The 22,402-nt window shown below is 41.5% G+C and overlaps 1 protein-coding gene across 6 annotated transcripts; it reads right to left on the bottom strand.

Moving 5' to 3' along the window:
• Positions 1 to 137: 137 nt before the first annotated feature.
• Positions 138 to 22,303, bottom strand: LOC147314851 (bridge-like lipid transfer protein family member 2). 6 transcript variants are annotated; one of them, XM_086261936.1, is made up of 41 exons: positions 22,169 to 22,303; positions 21,490 to 21,629; positions 21,240 to 21,366; positions 21,042 to 21,091; positions 20,822 to 20,963; positions 20,622 to 20,740; positions 20,466 to 20,526; positions 20,206 to 20,392; positions 17,893 to 18,016; positions 17,648 to 17,772; positions 17,472 to 17,539; positions 17,251 to 17,387; positions 16,941 to 17,095; positions 13,612 to 13,805; positions 12,960 to 13,257; positions 11,911 to 12,116; positions 10,752 to 11,802; positions 10,432 to 10,623; positions 9,902 to 10,104; positions 9,325 to 9,443; positions 9,034 to 9,257; positions 8,720 to 8,910; positions 8,465 to 8,564; positions 8,161 to 8,360; positions 7,770 to 8,067; positions 7,527 to 7,684; positions 7,141 to 7,347; positions 6,056 to 6,155; positions 5,656 to 5,838; positions 5,443 to 5,564; positions 5,190 to 5,345; positions 4,566 to 4,687; positions 4,302 to 4,482; positions 4,022 to 4,108; positions 3,411 to 3,521; positions 3,196 to 3,331; positions 2,790 to 2,914; positions 2,604 to 2,705; positions 1,381 to 1,515; positions 1,062 to 1,294; positions 138 to 924 (listed from the first exon to the last, which is right to left on the bottom strand). In XM_086261936.1, the coding sequence occupies exons 2-40, from the start codon at positions 21,558 to 21,560 to the stop codon at positions 1,109 to 1,111; spliced, it is 6,753 nt and encodes a 2,250-aa protein (XP_086118062.1). In that variant the 5' UTR covers positions 21,561 to 21,629; positions 22,169 to 22,303; the 3' UTR covers positions 138 to 924; positions 1,062 to 1,108. The 6 variants fall into 6 exon arrangements, with proteins under 6 accessions (XP_086118062.1, XP_086118058.1, XP_086118063.1 ...); XM_086261932.1 differs by having other exon boundaries at positions 138 to 1,294; XM_086261937.1 differs by having other exon boundaries at positions 138 to 1,294; positions 16,941 to 17,059.
• Positions 22,304 to 22,402: the final 99 nt, after the last annotated feature.

Here is a 22,402-nt window from a genome sequence, read left to right as displayed (position 1 = left end):
CACCCACGTGTTCGCGGGAAGAGCGCTATTCCGCTCCAGTTACAGCTGTCAGATCTGTGATCGATCAACAGACCAAACACACACACACGAGCACACACACTAATAACACTTATTGAGAGATAAGCTGACACAAATGGGCCATGATACGATCCTTTTAATTGAAATACTCAGGGCTGATCAGAAATGTGACAAACATCAGGATTTAGCAACATTTCAACGGAAAACAACCGCGGTTACAAAAATATCAAAATACTTTGCATAAAAGTGCTTTAGTGTTCAAATTACAAAACACACTCAGCAGTTAGGTGCAGCACGCATTCTTTTTTTGCCACAATACTGTCACACACACCAAGTGCCACATTTTACCACACATCACCATGTTTTTGTTGCTCTTTTCCTGTCATATTGCACTGAGGTGAGGTACAGAAAAACAGTGAACTGAGAGGAAGCAGGCCACCATTCAACATGGAAAATATAAAATAGCATTTTATATGGGGATAAAGGCCTTCCTGTCAGCGACAGTCATACAGCCACAATCAGTTTCTTTAAGCTTTAAATGATAAAACATATTCTATGATCAGATTTGTTTTTTTGTTTTAAACAAGTGACAGGTGCTTCAGTTAAGTGTCATTTCTTCAAGCAGAGTGCACCGTGTTCCTGAGCCCGCAGGAAGTAGCATGTCGGTCTGGGATTTTCAGCAGAGGAAACAGTAACAGTGAAGTGCCAGCTACATACTGTAAACCTTCCTCGCTACATTCAGTGCAACCAAAGCGGTCGTTCTTTCCAAAGGTTGCAGTTAATGACACCAGAGTGAAGTTTTTAAATGGCACACAAATAAACAGAATAATTTATATTTGGTCAAAATGGCACTCCAGTTATCCTGGAGCTGCTTGAGATTCAAACCTAAGACACAACAGGAGTTAACTGAAAAAAAAGAAAAGAAAAAAAGAAAGATCAGCAGGCTCATGTGATACAGTAAGATATTTCCTAAATCCACTTGAAATATTCCATCGTGCCCCCTTTTTCATCCTGATTCACAAAGCAGGAGTGATGCTCTTTACTTTTTCCCTGCAGCTGCTGTAGACGACTATCCACTCAATTCCAGGCGTCACTTATGTCGTCTGAATATACTCTTCTTGCCGGAGCTCTTGTCTGCAGTGCTGAGACCGATGAGGAGTCGTGCTTTCTCATCTTCTTCCTGCTGCTGCAGGCTGTTGTCCGCCTTCCCTTCAGATGCCTTCCCCCTCAAGTCTGAGCCCGAAGCTGGCTTCAGACGCAGTTTCTCTTTTATCATCTGAGCAGCAAGGAGCAAAAAAGACAAGTTTAAAAATATCAAAGATCTGCCTGTCCTTTAATGAAGAGATAAGAACGTTAATGTACCTGTGCTACAAGTGCTTTTCGGCTGTCTCTTTTAACAGCCATGGCAAAGTCGAGCCATGTCCATGTATTGTTATGGTACTCCAAGCAAGGGAGAACCAGATTCAAGTCCTTCCAGTCGACACTGTTCTTTTCACCCTGAGAGAGACGAACATTTCACAGGCAAACACAAGATTAAAGGGGATCTGTTCTCTTAATGGATATTCATTGTCAGCATTTTAAATAATAATGTCAGTGTTTGCACAAACAATCACTGTATGTAATATGACAAGGTTGGGCAATGCAGGAAATGAATGGTACTAAAGCTGAGCTTCAATTTTCTTATATCTATGTTTAAAAAACTATGCTGGTTAAAGATTTGGTGTGTAACGTAGAAATTCTCTATTTTTTTTGTTTGTTTGTTTGCAAACTATGTAAAGAAAACATGGTATGCTTACTAACAACCTCTGGGTGTTTGTCGGATGCATTCATAGCTCAGTACAATCTTTTTTGAGCCACAGATTTCTTTGAAGATTCACCTGTTAACTGTTTAAAATGGAACCAATCCAAACGTGGGTACCTGTGAGCCAAAAGCTTTTAAATATATTGTAGCTCTTAAATGATGTCGCACAGATCTGGCTATGAGCCACCACCCATCTGCTGTTCAAACCTTGTGTTTGTAAGCAGCCTATCAGTGTAAAGTTGGCTTAAAAGGAGGATTGGCTTTAAGATGGTTTCAGACAGAACTGAGGGCCAACCTAAGGCCCAGTGCAAGGTGAGACCCTCTGTGCTCATATGAGGACATCACATTTAGGCTTTTCTCCATTTTATTGATATTGAACAGAATGAAGCAGTGCTTTATGCTTTGTTAATGCTTTATTGTATTAAGCTGTGAAATAACCCTCTTCTCCTCACACGAGGAGATGCATTTTTTTTTTAAAAATTACTATCCGTTTAAAGATGAATGTTTTTATATGTATGATCCAACGATCTCAAAATGCATCTCAAACACAAGCTTGGGTCAGAGGTTAAAAATTGGTTGTTTTGTTTCTGAAAAACAGAAAGATTTTCACCTGGTGACAAAGTTAGTTATATTCTAATATCTAATATTTGGCAGTTAAACAATGCTTAGTCAAACATATTTTGTATGGATGATTTTTGTTGATCTTTGCATTTAAACCAATGAATAAATGGGTACTGAATCTTACTGTAGAGGTATGTAGCAGCTGTTATGCACAGAAACCCACCTTATAGCTGACACAGAGAGGCACTTGTGGAATCTTGATGTAGATGAATGAGTTGTTCATTGCAGCTCGCTCTTTCATCTTATCAATGTCATCGACAGGATGCTGAGTGACAAAATATAAAGTCTACTTACTCTGCCTTAAAATAAAGTTCTATACATTTTAGCACACATAAAACAGCATCTCTACCTCTGGAGCCTTCCTGAATGACCTTCTAACCCCAGCAGTGCGGTTCAGTCCCTGGGTGACACCTTTGCTGGGACCCATAGCACCCATGGTGTCCTCTGACAATGGCCGAGGTTTGACAGGGATACCTGTATCACGGACAATATTAGAATAAGCTCTCTGGCCTCTGGGTGACTCTACACTTTATACTCCCACCGAGTCTCACATCAAGGTCATATTCAAAGTGGCTGAGGCTCTACATAGAGCTCAGAGGGATGACATAACAGAAAAGCAACTTGACACTGCAAGTCTGGTAGAGAAAATGGAAACTATTGATCATTTAGGCAGTATAAATTTCAGGCTGATGATCACACAGAGAGTCTGGAGATGAAGTGCTACGGTTATATTACAGCTGTTGATAAAAGCATACCAGTAGTAACCAGCCTAAATTTGTCTTCTTCATCTGTGACCTCCTCCTCTTCAACATTTCTCCCCGGGAAGAAAAACCCCATCATTCGTTTGAAGAACTGGTACATCAGCTGGATGGTGAGAGGCACCACATTCACCTGATGATGAAAACAAAATAGTGTTACAAAAAACATTAAATCAAGCACCATAAAAGTGTTTTAGAGTCTTCATTCTCACCTCAAAGTGTTCCTTCACAGAGATTCCTCCCACAGGGGGGCGCACTTTGCTGAAGATCCGCAAAGCAAACTGGCGTCCAGACTGGCAGTTACTCTGTGGACGAAGTACGACCTAAAAGAGATGAGAGAATTAGATTCAAACGCATGCATGCACGCGCACGCATGCACACACACACACAAAAGTGATTTGATTTGAAAAAGCTCTACTGAGATTGAGTTTGAAAAAGACACAAATACCATGTTTCATTGATGAAATGAACACAGGAAAGAAGGCAGACACTGTAAGGTTGAGTGAACTAATGGCTCAAACATGCGTCTATGACTCAGGTGCACGTGCACAATATGAAACTTCTCTTCACTGTTCCAGCTGTATACATACCCTCAAACGCTGCACAGAGGAAACCAGGCACAAATAAGTTAGTTATCAAATTGATGTCTGCCATGTATGTCACATTGTGCTTGGTTGTAAAGTGACACAATGCAAAGTGGTTTGTAGAAGAGAGGACTGGCTAGTCTCAAAGCTTCAGCAACCAAAAAGCAAAGTAAATAAATGTAAAGCAAGTGAAAATAAGCTATTCGGCCTAATCTGAATATTCCGATGAAGTTATTTACCTTGTACGCTGCGTTCGGTAGCAGGTTGTTCATTGTGAACCACCCAAGCTCCAAAAGATGCTCTGCTGTATCATCAGACTTGTTCAGCTGCAAGGAGACATTTTTCAAAGTGGTTATCACTCAGTGATCTTATCAGCAGGAGAATATCAAATAACATCTGTTAACCTCTTATCCAGTTTTTAAAATGCACTAAGGAACTAAAGCCTGTGAATTTGTGGGCTGTGGTGAGAGGCAGATGGAATGTCTCCAAGCTCTGGATGGATTATCAGCATCTGCTCACCTTGCTGTACATAAATCTCTGCAGCTCCAGCTCAGCGATACCGAGCTGTCCGTCCTCTTCTGTCAAACACCAGCGGGCCTGTGCAAAGTAGATCTCTGTTCTCCTCACTACACTCACATCCTCGGGAGGTTTACGTAACTCCAGCTTATTTGCCCGCTGCAGCTGGAAATCCTTAAAACATCTGGAAAACAGATACATTTTTGTTTTTTTAAATTTTCGCCATCTCTGCTCTATCCTGGATGCAAATCAGTGCTGACATAAGACCTGATGAGGATGTTGAGCTCTTCACTCTTCATCTGCATGTCATTCTTCTCCTGGTTCAGCTGGTGCTGCAATCGTGCATTAATCTCGTTCAGTTCATCGCAACCCAGTTCCTCAGATTGCGCCTGCAAGATGAAGAAGAAACAAAGTGTTTCATTGACTTAAAAGACCCAGGCACTGCACTCCACTAATACAGTGTCACATGTCCAACATGGTGCAAGCTGCTATAAAAATCCAGTGTTCGAGTTACTCAGATATTGCAGTGTGCTTTGCTTTTAATGGGTTAAGCAGAGATGATTAGGAGTTCCACAGACCCAGATAGTCCTTATTTTCAAACTTGAAGACACAACTGCTACTAACGTAATATTCTATGCAAAAAAAAACTGTTCACACTTCAATGTATAAAGCATGCAGTTTTACTGATGTGTAAAATTACCTCACGTGCTTAAAGATTAAGAGTAACAATTCAGGTTTACTGTTTGACTCTAACAAGACCTTTGGGATATGTAAAACAACTACACTGATGGTCACAAAGGACTAATTTTATGGACTTAAAGACAATTAAAAACACAGTCAGCTGTGAGTAACTTCTGGGCTTTTACACTTAACTTTAAATTACACGCTTACCCTGATGTTTGAATAAATCTGTTTCTCAAGGCGTCTAATTTGAGCAAGGTGTTGCCTAACGGCCTCCTGAAGATGCAAGATGCTGCTGCGCTGCTCCTCGGGGTTACTGGAAATCTCCAGCTGGAAACGCACTCGCTGCTTTTTCTCACTGTGCTCCTACAGAATCACCACACAGAAGAAACACAGTCAGCAAAAGCTAAAACATTTATTAGGCCATGGGAATTATGAGCTAGCTGTTGCGTCTCTAGCCCACCTTGCGTCTGGGCTCCACGTGTAAGAGCAGGTTGTTGACAATGTCCAGAATCATAGCATACTGAACTGGGTTAGTGGATATCTCAAGATCATGATGAATGAGAGTGAAGGTGTCCACAGCACCTGAAAAAAATGAAAAATGAAAAATCACTCTCTTATTAGAAAATTAGCACTCATGCTTAAAGATATGTGGTCTGTTGGTGGTCACATATACCAGCCTGTTTCTTCAGCAGGTCTTCCTTCTCATGGTTGTTCCTCAGCTCTGGAGGCTTAATCTGAGTGGCCAGCTCTGGGTTGATGTCGTGACTGTAACTGATGTAGTGCATCCGGCAACTACAGCGCGAGATGATACGCTGAACCTGCTGAGACTCGTTCACCTGTGCGGGCTGGTTCCAATCTGCAATCAAAGATCAAACAATATTTGAATCAATCAATAACTACAATACCCATTTTAGCTCTGAACAAAAATATAAATATGCCAGAAGACTTGACAGTAAAAGGGTTTTTCTCAGTGTATAAATGTAAAACATCCATGCACTCAGTCATGTTTTTTATTTATTGATTTTTACAGCTGTAGTTACTGTGTGTTCAGTGTCCTGCAGTAAAGGCCACACCTGTTGTAGTGCTAACCATTCCTCCCACAGCCTGGCCACTCTCCATCAGCTCCAGCACCGAGTCCAGGTTACGCTGCCGGTGCTCCTCAATGTTTTTCACCTAAAATAAATAAATAAATAAAAAACTCAAAGCTATGATGACAAAGCTGTTTAGTTAAAAAACAACAACAGACAGTTATTGTAAATCTTGTTTAATACTGTGGTAATTCTTTTCTCTAACAAAATGTTTAGTCTATAAAACATCAAATATGTCAATTATGGCCTTTCAAATTTCTTTATTCAGTCAGCAAAGACTGCCCTTTGTCAATTTCTCACTTTCTCATTTTGCAGCAAAAACAACTGAAATGACTTAAAATAAAGCAGCTAATCAGTTACTTGTGTCATCTTTTTAAATACAGTGTCATAACAGTACAACTTCATGGCACTCAAAATGACCTGTCATTGCAATTTCTAAATGAAAACCAATGTTTTAAAGTTTAACTGCAGACAACATCTGTAAACAACAGCTAAACCCTTAAACTTTTTGTACGTGCCAAATACAAATTTAATTCTTGAAAGAAAACATTTTCTTAAATGCAAAAAATATATAATAATCTCAAGTACAAAGTCAAATAAAATAAGATATATGCAATCTAAAACCTTTACTCTGTTCTCTTGGAAGGCTTTCTGGCATTAATAGGAGGCAAGTTTTTGTGCTGCTGAAAACAGACTTTGAGATTGTGTAGACATTAATTAATATTAATAATAAATAATTGCCCAACCTAACGACCCTTAGGTCACTGGCTTTAAGGGCTTCTGGAGGCTTTCTACAGATTTTTCACTGTATTAAACAAACAGCAGTGGTTGGAGCAAAGTTTGCTTTTCTTCACATCAGAGTTTTCTAAAGAGATTTCTGCTGCAGGCCTTGCTCGTGTTTATATCGTTTATCACATCGGTGCGCAACAGAGCTGTGCATTAAACAAAATATTGAAGCAGAGAATTTGTGTCGAGAATCTTTTATAATCAAATTTTTCAAATTACTCGATGAATCTTTGCAGCCCTAATTCTACAACTGGGTTAGTTGACCCCGTGAGAGCTTAGCCTACCTCCAGCCACAACTGTCGGTCCTCTTGTTCAGATGGGTTGGGCTCCATGGTGGCAAAATACTGCATACCATCCAGCAGACAGGTCCAGGTGGTCTTCTGCTTCAAGGTGTCGTTATACCAGGCAGGGTGATGCTCACACTGCAGCAGTTGAGCCTTTGCTGCAGACACCAGTACACAGCCGGCAGTCTCTGTGCCACGCAACATCATCTAAGTAACGCAAAGGATGATTGAAAGATAAACACCTGACAATCAATCTGCATCAATTAATCCAAATTTGACAGATTAGTTTTCAAGTAAAAATAGTGACAATCTACATGAACATCATATGATGGGTGAAGAAAAGTGGCAAATTATTGAAATATAACTGCTGTTATTACTGCAGTTACCTGACAGTTGACCAACTCAATAAACCAGTTGCGGTTATATACATCATCAGTCTGACAGGCTGCAATGCCACACAGCTGGTCGCTGACACCTGAATCCTCTTCTGAAAACACCACAAACTTGTCTGTCTCCTCAATCAACTTCTGAAGCATCGATGTGCCTGAAAGATAAGTGGAAAAGCAATCAGTTAATAGATGTTAAAGCCTAAAACCGTGGCCTTTTTGTTAGTCAGGTGACTTCCTTACCTTCATTTTGACTTTTTTCTGATCGGTTGACAGAAGCAACAACTGGTATGGTAGGAGCTGTGGTGGGGGAGTAGGTGGTAGGAGAGCGTTTGAGCTTCTTTGTCTGCAGTTGTGTGTCGATTCTCAGACCTTTCAAAGCTTCAGTGGAGAGATTTCTTTTCAGTACAGATGCCTTTTTGTAGCCATCATATAGCCCAAAGGCTATGTTTCTGTTTGTAGTTGTCCAGGAAGCACGTAGATCCACCAGACGCAATTTGTGAGTATAAGAGGCATTTGTTTCATCCTTTGTGTTCACCTCCTGACAAAGAAGATACAGATAAGGACATTAATTATTCATGCAGTCGCAGTGAAAAATACATTTAAACTCCAGCCCTTAGGCTCTGGCTGCTACCTCCTCCATGCGATTGCTCTGTCGTTGGTAGCTAAGGGATGACAGGCTGAGCAGGTGAGTCTTCTTCACTTGAGTGTTGATCTGGTGGTCAGCAGTCTCATCCCAGGTGGAGGCCATCAGGTGGACTGTCACCTGTGAGAGCTCACTAACCATCTGAGTCACATTCCACTCAGAGATCAGCCTCCTCATCACAGTGCCAGCTGAGACACCACACAAACACACAAAAGCGCACACATGTAAACTAATGAAGAGTACTTTATGTGATGTTGTGCATCCAGCACATCTGTAAGTAAATTGCTTTTACCCTGTGGAATAAGTCTTTGTGTGCCCCGAGTGAAGACGTGGCCTTTGTTGCACTCCAGTTGGATACCTCTCTGCTGGGCAAAGGAGGCCCAATAATGCACCTAAAGGGTACACAATATATAAAATGTGCAATAATCAAGAAAAACACTAATATAATGAACAGTTACAAACTGAGGCATATTTGATGGGAAAAATGCAAACTTTGACCCTGAGACTGCTGCTGTTGCACACACTGAAAAAACAAAACAAAACCTACTTGTAGTTGTGGAAAGGCAGCTGTGTAGGACATCTGCTTGTAGTGCTGACCAAGCTTCTTGCGAATTGGCTTGAGGCTATGGAAGAGCTTGCCTCTGCAGATTGGCCGAGATACGCTTGTCCAGGTGGCCCAGAAATTTTGCATCCAGCGCAGTGTGCTGCTGTACAGGAGGATTCTGGGCTGATAAGTGTCTACAAAGAAAAAAAAGAACAAAACCTTTAACTCACAAAAGTAAAATAGACATAAAACACTGGTTTGTAAGTGTTTGTAAATTTAGTTTACATAGAACGATGATTGAATACAGTTTGACAAACCTGTGCCACAATGCTGGTTAAGGTCCATGGTGATGGAGAGGTTGAGATTCTCAGAGCGAAACGCTCTGTAAGAGTCGTGAGGCTGTCCTGAGGTCACGTCTGCAATGTTCTCCGCACAGCAGAGCATTACAGCATGGTGGTCATGGGGATTGCCATGGCAAAGCCATTGGAGATCAAGGGTCATACACAGGTTGGGTAGGTGTAGAAAACAGATATCATCATACCTGGAAAAAGATACTTATTAATACTGAATGTTTCTCTGCAAACACTGCTTTTATTGCTTCCACTTACTTTGACGCGGTCCTGACATTTACATCCAAGTCTCCTTTAAAAGCAAACTGGCCGGGGTTCCAGTCAAAGTTCAGCTTATTCCACTCCCAGTGCAAATTTTCCGTGGTATTATAGGGATCCTGTAAGAATCATAACAAATTAACCTGTTACTAATTTTGCTTAGCACAGTGGTTCTCAGACATTCTCTAGCATGTTCTACCTCAACAGTCAAAAACACCCCTCAGTTTTTATTAAAAATATAAAGAACCCAACATGAATAAACTTAACCAAATGGCAGTGCAATATCATCAGAAAACTCTTGTTTTGTTTTCCCTAAAAAATATGTTGTTCATCTTAAATCTAAAGTAAAGTATTTCTAAAATATACTTTATATTTTTGCCAGGCTACCTGTGCCACAGCTTCAGTGGCTCCTGCCCCACAGTTTGTAAACTGGTTATCATGGCATTGCTAACAGTGTCAAAACATAAGAATTACTTTAAACAAAATGGAGAAAGCTGCCAAAAACATAAAAATAAACTGATATTGATAATAACCTGTCACGGGTAAACATAAATACTAAGAAAAAACAATGTTTTACCTCTGTAGCCAGCTGATGAAGATTGGCCTGATCAATGTCCATGACCCAGCGCCCGTGCAGAAGGAGACGACTTTTGTCCCACCAGGCCAGAAGAGGCGAGGGATCAGCTGTGGGTTTGGTCAGAAGGTCAACTGACTGGCCAATCAAAGTCCAGGCAGGGTCCCAACATGGCCCCCAAACAATAGTGTACAGAGAGATGTTGGCTGGGGAAAAAAAACATGTAACAATTCCTGTGTGAAACATTCAATTCAATTCGAATTCAGTCATAATCACTGAGTAGTCGAATACTTTAAAAAGAAAAGTGTACACTTTTCTTTTTTAGAAGAGTTCTAGTTTTGTATGTTCAAGGACAAGGACACATTTCTCTCCTCATTTACTCCTGAAAATTCAGTCTTCTGCTTCATCAGTTTTAGTCTAAACAGTTGAACTTTTAAATCACTTATTGGTCATAGTCATAGGATTATAGCAGATTCTTCTGCATATCTAGACAGGATTTTGGGACACTGACCAACATTATACTCATAACTCACATTTGAAGTCATAGTAGAACTTGAGTGGTGGCATATTCCTGTGGACTGTTACATCTCCCCACGGTGGTCCAAGGGGGACAGTCTGTTTGCGCCGACCTCTCAGCTGTCCATCTTGCTCTGTGCCAATCAGACGCCCCGACAGCTCCCAGTCACGGATCTCAAACAGGTAGCGAGGGTAGTCCCGAATTCTCACTGGTACAAAGCAAAAGTAGTAAATACTTTACTACTTTAATACTCTAGTAAATACTAGTAACAATAAAAAAACTTTGAAAAAAATCCTTTGTTTTTTGCCTTAAATGGGCATATAAAGGTGCTCTTACCCAAAAATGCAGCTAGTTTAAACTTGACTGCACGGCACCATTGGACGACCAGAGGGAGCCCATCTCTGGGGAAGGGACTGATCCCATCAATGTCCCTCAACTGTTCTCTCACCCTGTCGGGGCCATGAAGGGACTGATCAGCAATGACGACAAGTTGTAAGTCTGAAACAGTCCAGGTCAGCAGCGACTTCCTCATGGGTGTGTTTGCATAGAGGCGGCGTGAACGCTGGATGTAGATCTCTATATGCTTTTTCTCCAGTGAACTATACAGCTCTTCTATCTTTCTAGCCGGGAGAAGTTCTCCATGTTGCTTGCGGAGATCTGCCACCTTCTTATCCAGAAGCTGCAGACGTTTTGCACTCTCTTTACTTTCATCCTTCATCAGTTCATAGTTGTCTCGCAGCTTGATTTCGAAGACATCGTCCAGGAAGACAAATGAGAACTGGCTAATTTTGAAGATGAGGTCAGGCGGCAGACGTTGGGTTGCGGAGGCCTGGGTTGGGGACTGATGGAGACTTTTTAGCCACTTCTGCACACTAATAGCTTTGTCAAATGTGTTTGAGAAATTGTACTGGTAGGGGAACTCCATAGATAAGGAAGGACATGTCAATACCCAGACACGGTTATGAGGAGTGGTGAGGAAGGGGAAAGTGTCTCTGTGCAGCTGCATTTCAGTCAGATCTGCATGTGTCTCCACATCTAGGCCATTAAAAGAGACTATATTGTTGCCATCAAAGTTGAAGATCACTGAGGGAGAGCGCATATGCATAGAACTGCCTTGCTTTGAGAGAGAGAGTGCATCCATGTGCAGCAGAATGTAGTTCTGATCAGTAACATGAGCAGTTAAACGAGTATAGCCCAGTTCAACACGCAAACACAGGCCTCTGTTCTGACCTGAGGCAGCTTCAGTGTTCACTGGTTTAACTGGCTTTTCCTCTCCTTTCTCTCCACACAGCATTAACCAACACGCCTGACCTTCAGTCATGTGCTGATATAGGACCATGTGGTCTGGTGGCGTCCATTCGACAGTAAGATCCTCTTCACATTGAACCTAATTAAAGAAATCAACATATTAATACACTCTGAAATAAATACCGCTAGCATGCTGAGATGGAAATTTATTTAGTCCAGATAAATTCAATTCAACAAATGTGGTTACCTGTATGGTGTGGGTGGTGATGTGGTACCACAGCGTTAATGTGGTGAGTTTTACTATAGGGTTGATGGTTTGAGAGGCGGGACAACATACTTCCATGTTCTCTGTGACTGTCTTGATCACAGACAAGCTGACCCCCTGCAGAGACACCCTAGAGCTCTCAGCAGAGGTCAGGACTCTGACAGTGTCCATCCGCAGAGATACAGCTCCTACACAGGAAAGAAGAAATAATACAGGCAAAAATGGAAGCAAATCAAAAAAGAAAACAATGAAGAGAAGAAAGTGGAGGTCTCTTTTGGAAGTATCCTGGGAGAGAGAGTAGAGGGAAAGCTACAACGCAAACGGCACAAGGTGGATTTGTACCTAGACCTCTGCAACAGCACATGGATTGTCTGCTCAACCAAGTGAGCTATAGTAGCAGCCACATATTATCTTCAGTAGAAAAAAATCTCTCTCTCTCTTTTTTTTATAAAGCAAGAGATGTAACTGACAGAATTCATTCAGATTAATTTTGATTTTGAAAAAAAAGTTACAAATTTCCTCACAATTTACTAAAGCCAAAGGTTACATCAATCAAAAACTAGTAAAACTAGGAAAAAACAATAAAATTCCTAAATGTTGCAGTGTTGTGAGATAGCCTACCAACAGAGTAAAGAAACCTTTAGCTCTATATGCTTTAGACTGAAAAACTATGTGACAAAAGTGGATGCCAGCAGAAATTTATGATGTCAATAAGTGCCGTTCATAGCTTAGATAGCATAGCATAGCATAGACATAGTAGGGTTTAAATAGCAGTTTCAGTCCATATTTGCAGTGGATGTGGTTTTAACTGTGAAAAGCAATACACCTTTTTCTTTACACATAAACAATTTCCTGTTTAGCATACATGTCCTAATATGATTTAAACTACTACGCAATTACACTGAAAAAGTTTATCAGTTGTATGTGATGATTTGTTTTATTGCCACATAAGTTTCATTTGGAATAAAAGCTGTAAAACAGTCTTTTCAGTCAAACAGCTCTGTATTATAATAAAAATGCTCATTCCTTACCTGCAACATTAGAAAGCGTGAAGACATTAACGTCCTCTAGACAGCAGTCCACTTTAAAAAGCAGGTGTAGTTGTGAGGAGGGGATAGGTTTTATGGTGTCGTCATTACAAGGAGACAATGGAGTCAGATCTGGCAGCTGTGACTCTGGATGACGAGGAAAACACATGAGAGACAGCAAGCGAGACAGACACAGTGCACAGGTCTCTGAAAGCTCCACTTGAAGCCCTTTCAGGCTGGACTCAACGTTCAGACTCAGAGGCTGGCTGTTCGACTTCATGTGGGGTCGGTTCAAACTCCCCTGGAGGGAGAAGAGATTAATGAAGAAATCCTTAAAATCAGTTTAACTTGAAACCACATGTTCTGATTTTGCATTGCTCATATAATCTAGAGTTGGACAAATTGGAAGATTTCCCAAGTTTAAAACAAACAATATCAGTCACAAGTCACTTCAAAGAAGGTTGCTGATAAGAATTTAAGCTTTATATTATTTTTTCCACTTTATTATTCATAGCTAAAGCATCAGTATCTTGGCCAGGTCTCCCTTGAAAAAGAGGTTTTTAATCTCAATGGGATCTTCCTGGTTAAATAAAGGTTAATAAATAATCAGTATAGAAAGATACAAATGTTTATAAAGGTTTGTCTGCAGTCCTACCTGCAGGCTGAGTGAGTCTAGGATTAGGGCTTCTCCCCATACATGTTTACCAGGAGGGTGGGGTGCCTGCTGGATATGAGACCCCTGACCCACTCTCCACCAGAAATTGTCCAAGGACAGCGAGGCACGTTCGTGCACATTTTGGGACTCTTGATTCTCACTCTCAACTTTAATGTCAAGGATATGACGCAGTTCTGAAGAAACAAAGGATGTGCAGATAAAAAAACATTGTAAGTTAAGCATAGACCGTATAAAAGATAAACACTGTCACAGTTTTACTTTCTTTTTTGTAAACACAGAGGGAGATGTAGGTTCAACCTTGTAACCTAGAACACTGGCTAAGAACTGGGAATTACAAATTATTAGCCAATGAGAATGTCTACGATAATCTTTCGATTCTAATAAATACCACCATTTACAAAATGATGTTCATGTTTTATTCGATATGACCTGAAACTATGTGCCCATAAAGAGATCAGGAAAAGGTTTACTGATGTCAGAAAGCAAGTATTTCTAAGTGGTCCCCTTGTGGCAATTAAAAAGAACTCATTTAGCCACATTTAAGCACTAGCTTCACTTTTCAGACCATGTCTTTAGTACTTTTTCAATTCAAGTGACTCTGAATAAAAGGAGACCTCTTTCTAGTGTCACTGCTTGAAGTAGAAAAAGTTAATGAGTAACATTTAAAAGGGCCCTGTGGAAAAACTTTATCTAATCTACGCATGTTTGAAAGAGGTTGGCCTAACAGTTACCCATAGAACAAGGTTATGAAGGAAAATGTGTTTCAAGAATAGAGGAGACTTGTACATAATAAAGTAAAGTAAAAACAAAGTGTAATTAAAGTAAAGCTTTTCAGGTAAGGAGTGCTGGGGTCAACTGAGAAAATTGTCAGGCGGTGGAAGCAATACTTCGAGGACCTCCTTAATCCCACTGACATGTCTTCCAAGGAGGAAGCAGAGTCTGGGGATGAGGGGAATGACCCGCCAATTTCTGGGGGCAAGGTCACTGAGGCAGTTAAACAACTCCTTGGTGGCAGAGCCCCTGGTGTTGATGAGGTCCGCCCCGAGTTCCTGAAGGCTCTGGACGTTGTAGGGCTGTCCTGGTTGACACGCCTCTGCAATGTTGCGTGGAGATCAGGGGCAGTACCTGTGGACTGGCAGACCGGGGTGGTGGTCCTCATCTTTAAGAAGGGGGACCGGAGGGTGTGTTCCAACTACAGGGGGATCACACTCCTCAGCCTCCCTGGGAAAGTCTATGCCAGGGTGCTGGAAAGGAGAGTTCGTCTGCTAGTCGAACCTCGGATACAGGAGGAACAATGCGGTTTTCGTCCTGGTCGCGGAACACTGGACCAGCTCTTTATCCTCTCGAGGATAGTTGAGGGTGCATGGGAGTTTGCCCAACCAGTCTACATGTGTTTTGTGGACTTGGAGAAGGCACTCGACTGTGTCCCTCGGGGTGTCCTGTGGGAGGTGTTGCGGGAGTATGGGGTGTCTGGCCCATTGCTACGGGCCATTCGATCCCTATACAACTGTTGCAAGAGCTTCGCATTGCCGGCAATAAGTCGGACTTGTTCCTGCTGGGTGATGGGCTCCGCCAGGGCTGCCCTTTGTCTCCGGTTCTGTTCATAATTTTTATGGACAGGATTTCTAGGCGCAGCCAAGTGGCGGAGGGCTTTTGCTTTGGTGGCCTCAGAATCTCATCTCTGATTTTTGCGGATGATGTGGTTCTGTTGGCTTCATCGGGTGAGGGCCTCCAGCTCGCACTGGAACGGTTCGCAGCCGAGTGTGAAGCAGCAGGAATGAGGATCAGCACCTCCAAATCTGAGGCCATGGTTCTCAGCCGGAAAAGGGTGGGTGGAGTGCCCACTCCGGGTCGGGGATGAGTTCCTGCCCCAAGTGGAGGAGTTCAAGTATCTCGGGGTCTTGTTCGCGAGTGATGGGAGAAGGGAGCCGGAGATCAACAGACGGATTGGGGCTGCAGCTGCAGTAATGCAGACGCTGCACCGGTCCGTCGTGGTGAAGAGGGAGCTGAGTGTAAAAGCGAAGCTCTCAATTTACCGGTCGATCTACGTCCCTACCCTCACCTATGGCCACGAGCTGTGGGTAGTGACCGAAAGAACGAGATCGCGGATACAAGCGGCAGAAATGAGCTTCCTCCGAAGGGTGGCTGGCCTCTCCCTTAGAGATAGGGTGAGAAGTTCGGCCATCCGGGAGGGGCTCAGAGTAGAGCAGCTGCTGCTCCACATCGAAAGGAGCCAGCTGAGGTGGTTCGGGCATCTGACAAGGATGCCCCCTGGGCGCCTCCTGGGTGAGGTGTTCCAGGCATGTCCCACCGGGAGGAGGCCCCGGGGCAGACGCAGGACACGCTGGAGAGATTATATCTCTCGGCTGGCCTGGGAACGCCTTGGTATTCCCCCGGATAAGCTGGAGGAGGTGGCTGGGGAGAGGGAGGTCTGGGCCTCTTTGCTTAGGCTGCTGCCCCCGCGACCCGGCCTCGGATAAAGCGGATGAAGATGGATGGATGGATGGATGGATGGATGGATGGAGTGCTGGGGTTTAACATAGCAGAATCCACCTGCAATACTGCATACTGTATGGGTAATTCTTAACAGCTTGTTGTCCTGGTAGAAGGCTCAATGTCAACTGCTGCTAGTGCAAGAGAGGGGAAGTGGTGAATGATCTAACCCACTATAGTACAGGAATTACAAGAGTTTCAGCTGAATAACTGAAGGTAGTCAGGTAGGTAAAGTCACACAAAATTATGGGTTATTTTTCTAAACTTCTTTACTTCTATTTATTTTTCTGGCTGTTCTTAGATATGTAAAAGTGGCTAATGGTAACAATAAACTAAACTAATGGTTGCAACTGTACTAATCCTTAAAAAACAAAAAACTCCTGGATACTTTGGCCTAGTGGGAGGGTCAATTTTTGTCTGGAATAATTCAAAACAACCCTGATCTTATGAAGGTGGTGAGCTTACCATCCGACTCTGCTATATAGAGCATCATTACCATTGAGCACTGTCTGGCAATCAGCAGATGGGAAAAGTGTAAAACCTTAACTATGCCGACTAAACAGACGCTAAATAATCCTGGACAGTGGCAAAAACCAGGTTTGATTATTTCCAGTTTCATGCCAAGGAAAAGTTGACTGTTGAGAAAATTCTATAGGTGTCCAATTTCCATTCTACACACCTTAACCAATTTTTTTTGTGTGTGTAGATGAGTAAATCTTTAAAAAAAGAGCATGTTAAAATAAATATTCCTGTATAACTATTTTGCATCTGGCACTTTTGTGAACATAATGCACTCTTCACATGACAACAAGTACCTCCATTAGCAGAGAGGAAGCCCAGAGCAAAAGGTGTGGTGTCTCCCAGCTGAACAGACACATTGATGTTGGACACAGAGGTGGTGATCATCACGGGAGCATCCAGGTGAGGAAGGCGCCTGAGGAAAAGGAGGGTGGGCAAATAATCTAACGGACTACACCGCACAAGGTAAGGTAATGGACAAAAACAATAGAGAATGAGTGATGCACAAACAGGGATAATGAAGAGAAGATGGTGAAAGGTGTTAAGATGATTTTAATTTCAGAAATCCAGCAATCGAACTATGTGAGTTTCACTTTTACAACTTGCCTTTTTCTGTGTGCTTCCTTCCTGTGGAATAGCTGTTCCCATGGAAATAGATTGAGCCAATGGGAAAACTCCTGGTGACGGTAGTGAATGATGCAAGTGTTGACGACGACTGACCCTGAGATGTCAATTGATGTAACCTAAATTCACAGAGACACGAGGGAGAAAGTCTGAGTAACTGATTTACAAAACGATGCAATGTGGCCTTAAAGCATTTCCCTCACCTGCAGGGTTGTCTTGATTGTGTTCACACAAAGAATTCTTTGCCTACTTTGAGACAGCAGAAGTCCATCTGCCAGCAGAAAAAAAAAAGAAAAAGAAAAAAAGAGCGTGTTATTCACGACTTCTTCCTCCTTCCAACTCTCTCTGCAATAAGTCTGGCGCCCAGCTGTCCACTTACCCTCAAGAAGGAGCTCCAAGCTGCTCTGGGGAAAGCTCAGCTCAGGAGTGAAGCTTTTAAGAGGAAGCTGCTCGTTGTCACGTCCGTAGCAGACCTTTAAAGACTTTAGAGTCCAGTTCAGGTGTCTGTACAAGTAAGAAAATAGGGTTATAAAATATCTGAAACAACAGATCATTTAAAAGAGTAAACTAATGCAAAACTGTGATCACAGTATATACGCAGCTAGATGTAAAACGGTGACTCACCGTTTCTGGCTGTGCATCGACAGGGTTATGTTTGTGTTATCAAATTCCACATTGACCTTGTGGGGAATCAGCTGATGAAAGCGTTCCACAGTCTCAGTCTGGATAAAATCATCATTTTCATTCTCTAAAAGGAAATAGTATTTGAGTAATTAAATTAGAGTGTTATGTAAAGAATTATCAAAAATATCAAGCCTATCAAGCTGGCATTTGAATTTTAAAAATCTATGACATAGTTAGAAAGACAAAATTAGCACTTCAACCTTTAATAAAACGCAGGTGTTGACTTTCTGACATTGTGCATATTCCACGGGATTTCAAATATTCTGTAACATGCATGTTGTTTAAGACTACACTTAATATTATAACTGTTAGAGTGGAGGTGGATTCTTAATAATGCAACTGATTTTGCATATGAAGGCAGAGCAACCTGGGATTATACTGAGAAGTTAAATCACTAACAACACAACTTTAATGCATTATTTTCTACTAATCTATAAATATGTTTCTTATAAAAATACATACTATGGTTACGTGTCATTTCCTCTTTTTTGCTCGTGAGAATGTTAGTAGTTATTTACATGGACAGAACCACCAGCCTCAACTGTATGTGCAATGTTTATGTTCGTGTTTTTAACTGCAAGCTATTTTTAACATCTGATTCAATGGCCTAACAGACCTGTGCATCTATAAAGAAACGGAAGAAAAAATCATCTTGCTTTAAACGCTTTTCAAACATTTTCTCCTGTTTTTGTAATGAATGTATAACTTAGTCCTACTTTGACTGTGTTGGTAAAACTTTATCATTAAGGACATTTCAAACACTCACAGAGGCCAGTGAAGAGCTATGATATGACCTTGTTTTCATTTTGGTTAGCAGAACAGCTAAAAATATCACAGATGATGGAAAATGTCCAGGCACTTTTAGAACACGCAAAAGATCAAATGCAAATGCAAAGGCAGAAAAAAACAACAAGAAGGGCAGCACAGAGTGAAGGTCCTGTGGATGTACAACAGCCAAGGCACTGTTCTTTATTCATCTAACACCTGACAATACTAATTGCAGGATAGATAGTTTTAAAATGTGATTTTCATAAGGGTTCTTCCCCCCAATTCAATAAATATATCATTAAAAAAAAAAGATTATTAAGACTTTACCATCTGTGATGGTACAACTATGAATGCAAAACAGTACAACAAATCAGACTTGAAAAATAGAATGAAATAAACTGAAAGTTAACTGCAGTGGTTGGATAAAACTGTACTGTGCAAAAGTCTTGGGTCATTCATAATTTCTTTATTTTTTTGGTAGGAAAATGGGAAATAGGTAGAGTGATTTATTGAAACAGGTTCAAACTTGCGTGGAAATACAATTCATAAGGAAAAAACAGAGTCTGTACAAATGTAATAAGCTTGAAGGTCAATATTTGGTATAGCCACCATTATTCTTCAAAACAGCTTGAACACTTAGGGAAGCTTTCTAGTAATTTCTTTCAGTAGTCTTTAGAAATACTTCTCCAGGCTTCTGGAAGAACATTCAACACTCTTCTTTGGACACTAGTTGTTTTGTTCTCTGTCAAGATGATACGACAATACTATTAAGGTCTGTAGAGACGGGGGATGTGCCTTTGTGTCTGTCCAGACTGTTCATCAGTTTTTTTTTTAGGCTTCACACTTTAATTTGCCCTCCACCTGTGCAGTTTCATCAGATGTTTTTTTAAGGACGCACTGCACACCAGGCACAGATATTCATTATATTTGGCTAATAACTGTCTGGGAATCACCTTGTTAGTGCAAAAATACTATTTTATGTTTGCCAAACTGTGTCATGTTTGGCATTTTTTGTAGAGTCAATAAAAAAAAAAAAGGAACAAATAAAGCGCCTAAAGATACAGTTTAAAACTGGTTCTTTGCTAAGTTGTCTGCAATGTGTAGACACAACACTGGCTCATCCCTTTAAAAAAAAAGAAGCTTGAATGATCAATGTTAAGGGGTTTAACAGCAAAAACATTCCTCTGAAAATGGTCATTTACAAGGACTGGACTGAAAATGAGGGAACAAGCAGCCAATGTCCATTAAAAAAAACATTAAAATACTTTCAGAACGCCTGGAGAAGTATTGCTCAAGACCACTTTGAAAAATTACAACAATCTCACTCCTTGGAAGCAACATACAAAGAAATGAGAGGTGGCTCAAGACCTTTGCACAGTACTATAGATTACAATTTGGAGAAAAGAAGGAATGCAAATGAATGTGATGGATAAACACTATACTTAAAAATCATTGCTTCCATTTCAGAGGTCAAACGTTACTCACCAAATGCACCATGATCTTTCTCTTTGTGGGAAACTGCTGGAAGCTGGAGCTGACTGAGGAACAGCCCCTCGTGCAGCTCTGCCATTAGAGTCCTCACACTCAGGGACAGACAACCTGGCTTCATCTCTGGTAAACTCACATCTCCAGATAGCAACAGGCTAAGTGCCACTTCAGCCAAACATATGTCCTAAAATGGAGAGCACATCATTTACAAACATTCAACCACCTGTTTCTATTTCAGTGACAGTTACTCCACTCACCAGTTCACTGCTTTTGAGCACTTTACTGCTTAGTTGTCCAACCGAGAAGTTCCATGCCAACCTGTAAAGACATTTTTCAACATGGATTTCATTTTGGACAACTAATACAAACTATTGATTCAGTCAGATTAGTTATAAACCAAAAATAAATAATACCTTTTACTCTGGTGGTCAAGTAACAAGGTGATACCTGCAACAGTCATGTGCCATAGAGATTCTGGCAGTGCTAGGTTTAGGACCATCACATTGATGGAGCTGATGTGGAATGACAGCAACTGGAAATACAAAACAGGAAGTGAGATACTGTGTACAAATAAGCATAAAAAGAAATGTTAACTTATCGCCAGCCTTCATACTTGTGACAAGAATCGAAGCGTTTTGGGGCTGACAGAAATCTTCGCCGACTTTTTTCCATGGCTCTGCTTCACCAAAGGTTTTAGTGGTGCTTGCAAGTCAAACCGGACTCTGGTTTCTCCAACACAGAATGCCAGGTATCGCCTGAAACACAACTTATGATATTATTTGCTGCTAACTGTTTTATCTCAGACTATCTGGGCAACACATTAAGCTACTTACGGTAAATCCTGGTTTAGAAGTTTACTTGAAATCCATATCCTGTCAATTTCCTGCCATTCACAGAATTACAGCAAGATAAAAAAAATACATTTGATAGATGGTAAAGTACACAAACTCAGAAGTGAACCATTGACATGGGAGTGGTTGTTTAGCATGTGCCGACTACACAAATGTCATGTAAACAAAAACGTGTCCTACCAAAGTATGCTGGGGGTGAAACTGGATACTGACTCCTTGGACAGAAAAAAATCCTACTGATTTAATCTTCAGATGAGCATTGAGGGTAGTTTGGAAGAATCGCACAGCCAGGGTACATATGAGCCACCTAGAACAGCGGGAAAATGTGCTACTTTAAATGAGGAGAGCAAGGAAACATCTATTAAGCAGTGCTTGCAGTTTAAACCATACAATGATCGCTGTACTGTAGAAATTTCCACACATTCCTCACCTGAAAATGGCACACAGCACACCAATAGCCAGCAAAAAGATTAAAAATAATGATATCAGCAGGAGAGACATTGTGTCTCTAGTTGTTCACACCCAAATCTTGGGACATGAGTCTGGCTGCTCCTTATCTTCTCTCAGCTGCTGTCAAAGAGGAAGAGATGTACTTAAGCACAATATCCAGGTGCCACTCACTACTGATAGGTGACACCGACTGCTTGCAAATAGTTGCTATAACTGTAATTAGCTGAGGCAACACTTCCTACACAAGTTAACAACCGTTCGTTGTGGAAAACGTTAACAGCTAGCCTCACAGAGCTAACACCTCTAATTAACTACAGTGTAATTACAAACCGACCACGAAACAGCACCTAGCTAAACTTTATCGCTCAGCTAACAGTGTAAAGAAAACACAAACCTCCACTAAAACTTGTTTCCCATTACCAAGCCGCCAGTGAGAAACACTCACTGCCAAGCAGCAGCAGCATTAGCCAGTAACCCAGCACTAAACAGTTAACGAAATTTGCCGCCGCGTCATCCAAAAATCTTAAGCAAATCTGGGCTAGCACTGTAGCACGCTAACGCTACCGCTAACTTAGCGGAACTGCCAGTTGGCACTCTTTTTTGCGCCTGTTGGTCGTCTTTGGTCTTTTTGGCCTCACTCTCTTACAAAACTCACTTACCCTGACATATTCGCAACACCGAGCTGTCGCAGCGCAGTGTAACGCTGCAGACAGAGCAGTTTCATGTGACAGTTGACTCAGAGCTTAGTAAACACTGTTCTCCGGCTCGCCGTGCTCAGCTGGCAGCTCGGTGGAGCGCAGTGGTGGGAGCGGAGCTGGGGATTGGCCAGTAACGCTGTCTAAGCAAGTAATCTTTAACTAAACAGTCACACATTATTCAGCGGTTCACACCAA

The sequence above is a fragment of the Aulonocara sp. 'chitande type north' Nkhata Bay genome, linkage group LG14, assembly GCF_057382095.1.
Source record: "Aulonocara sp. 'chitande type north' Nkhata Bay isolate Kocher_YH1m ecotype deep benthic linkage group LG14, A_spYH_male_GT1.1, whole genome shotgun sequence".
Taxonomy (NCBI): domain Eukaryota; kingdom Metazoa; phylum Chordata; class Actinopteri; order Cichliformes; family Cichlidae; genus Aulonocara; species Aulonocara sp. 'chitande type north' Nkhata Bay.
Note: the sequence above shows the minus strand (reverse complement) of the source record. Positions and strands in the feature narration are given on the sequence as shown.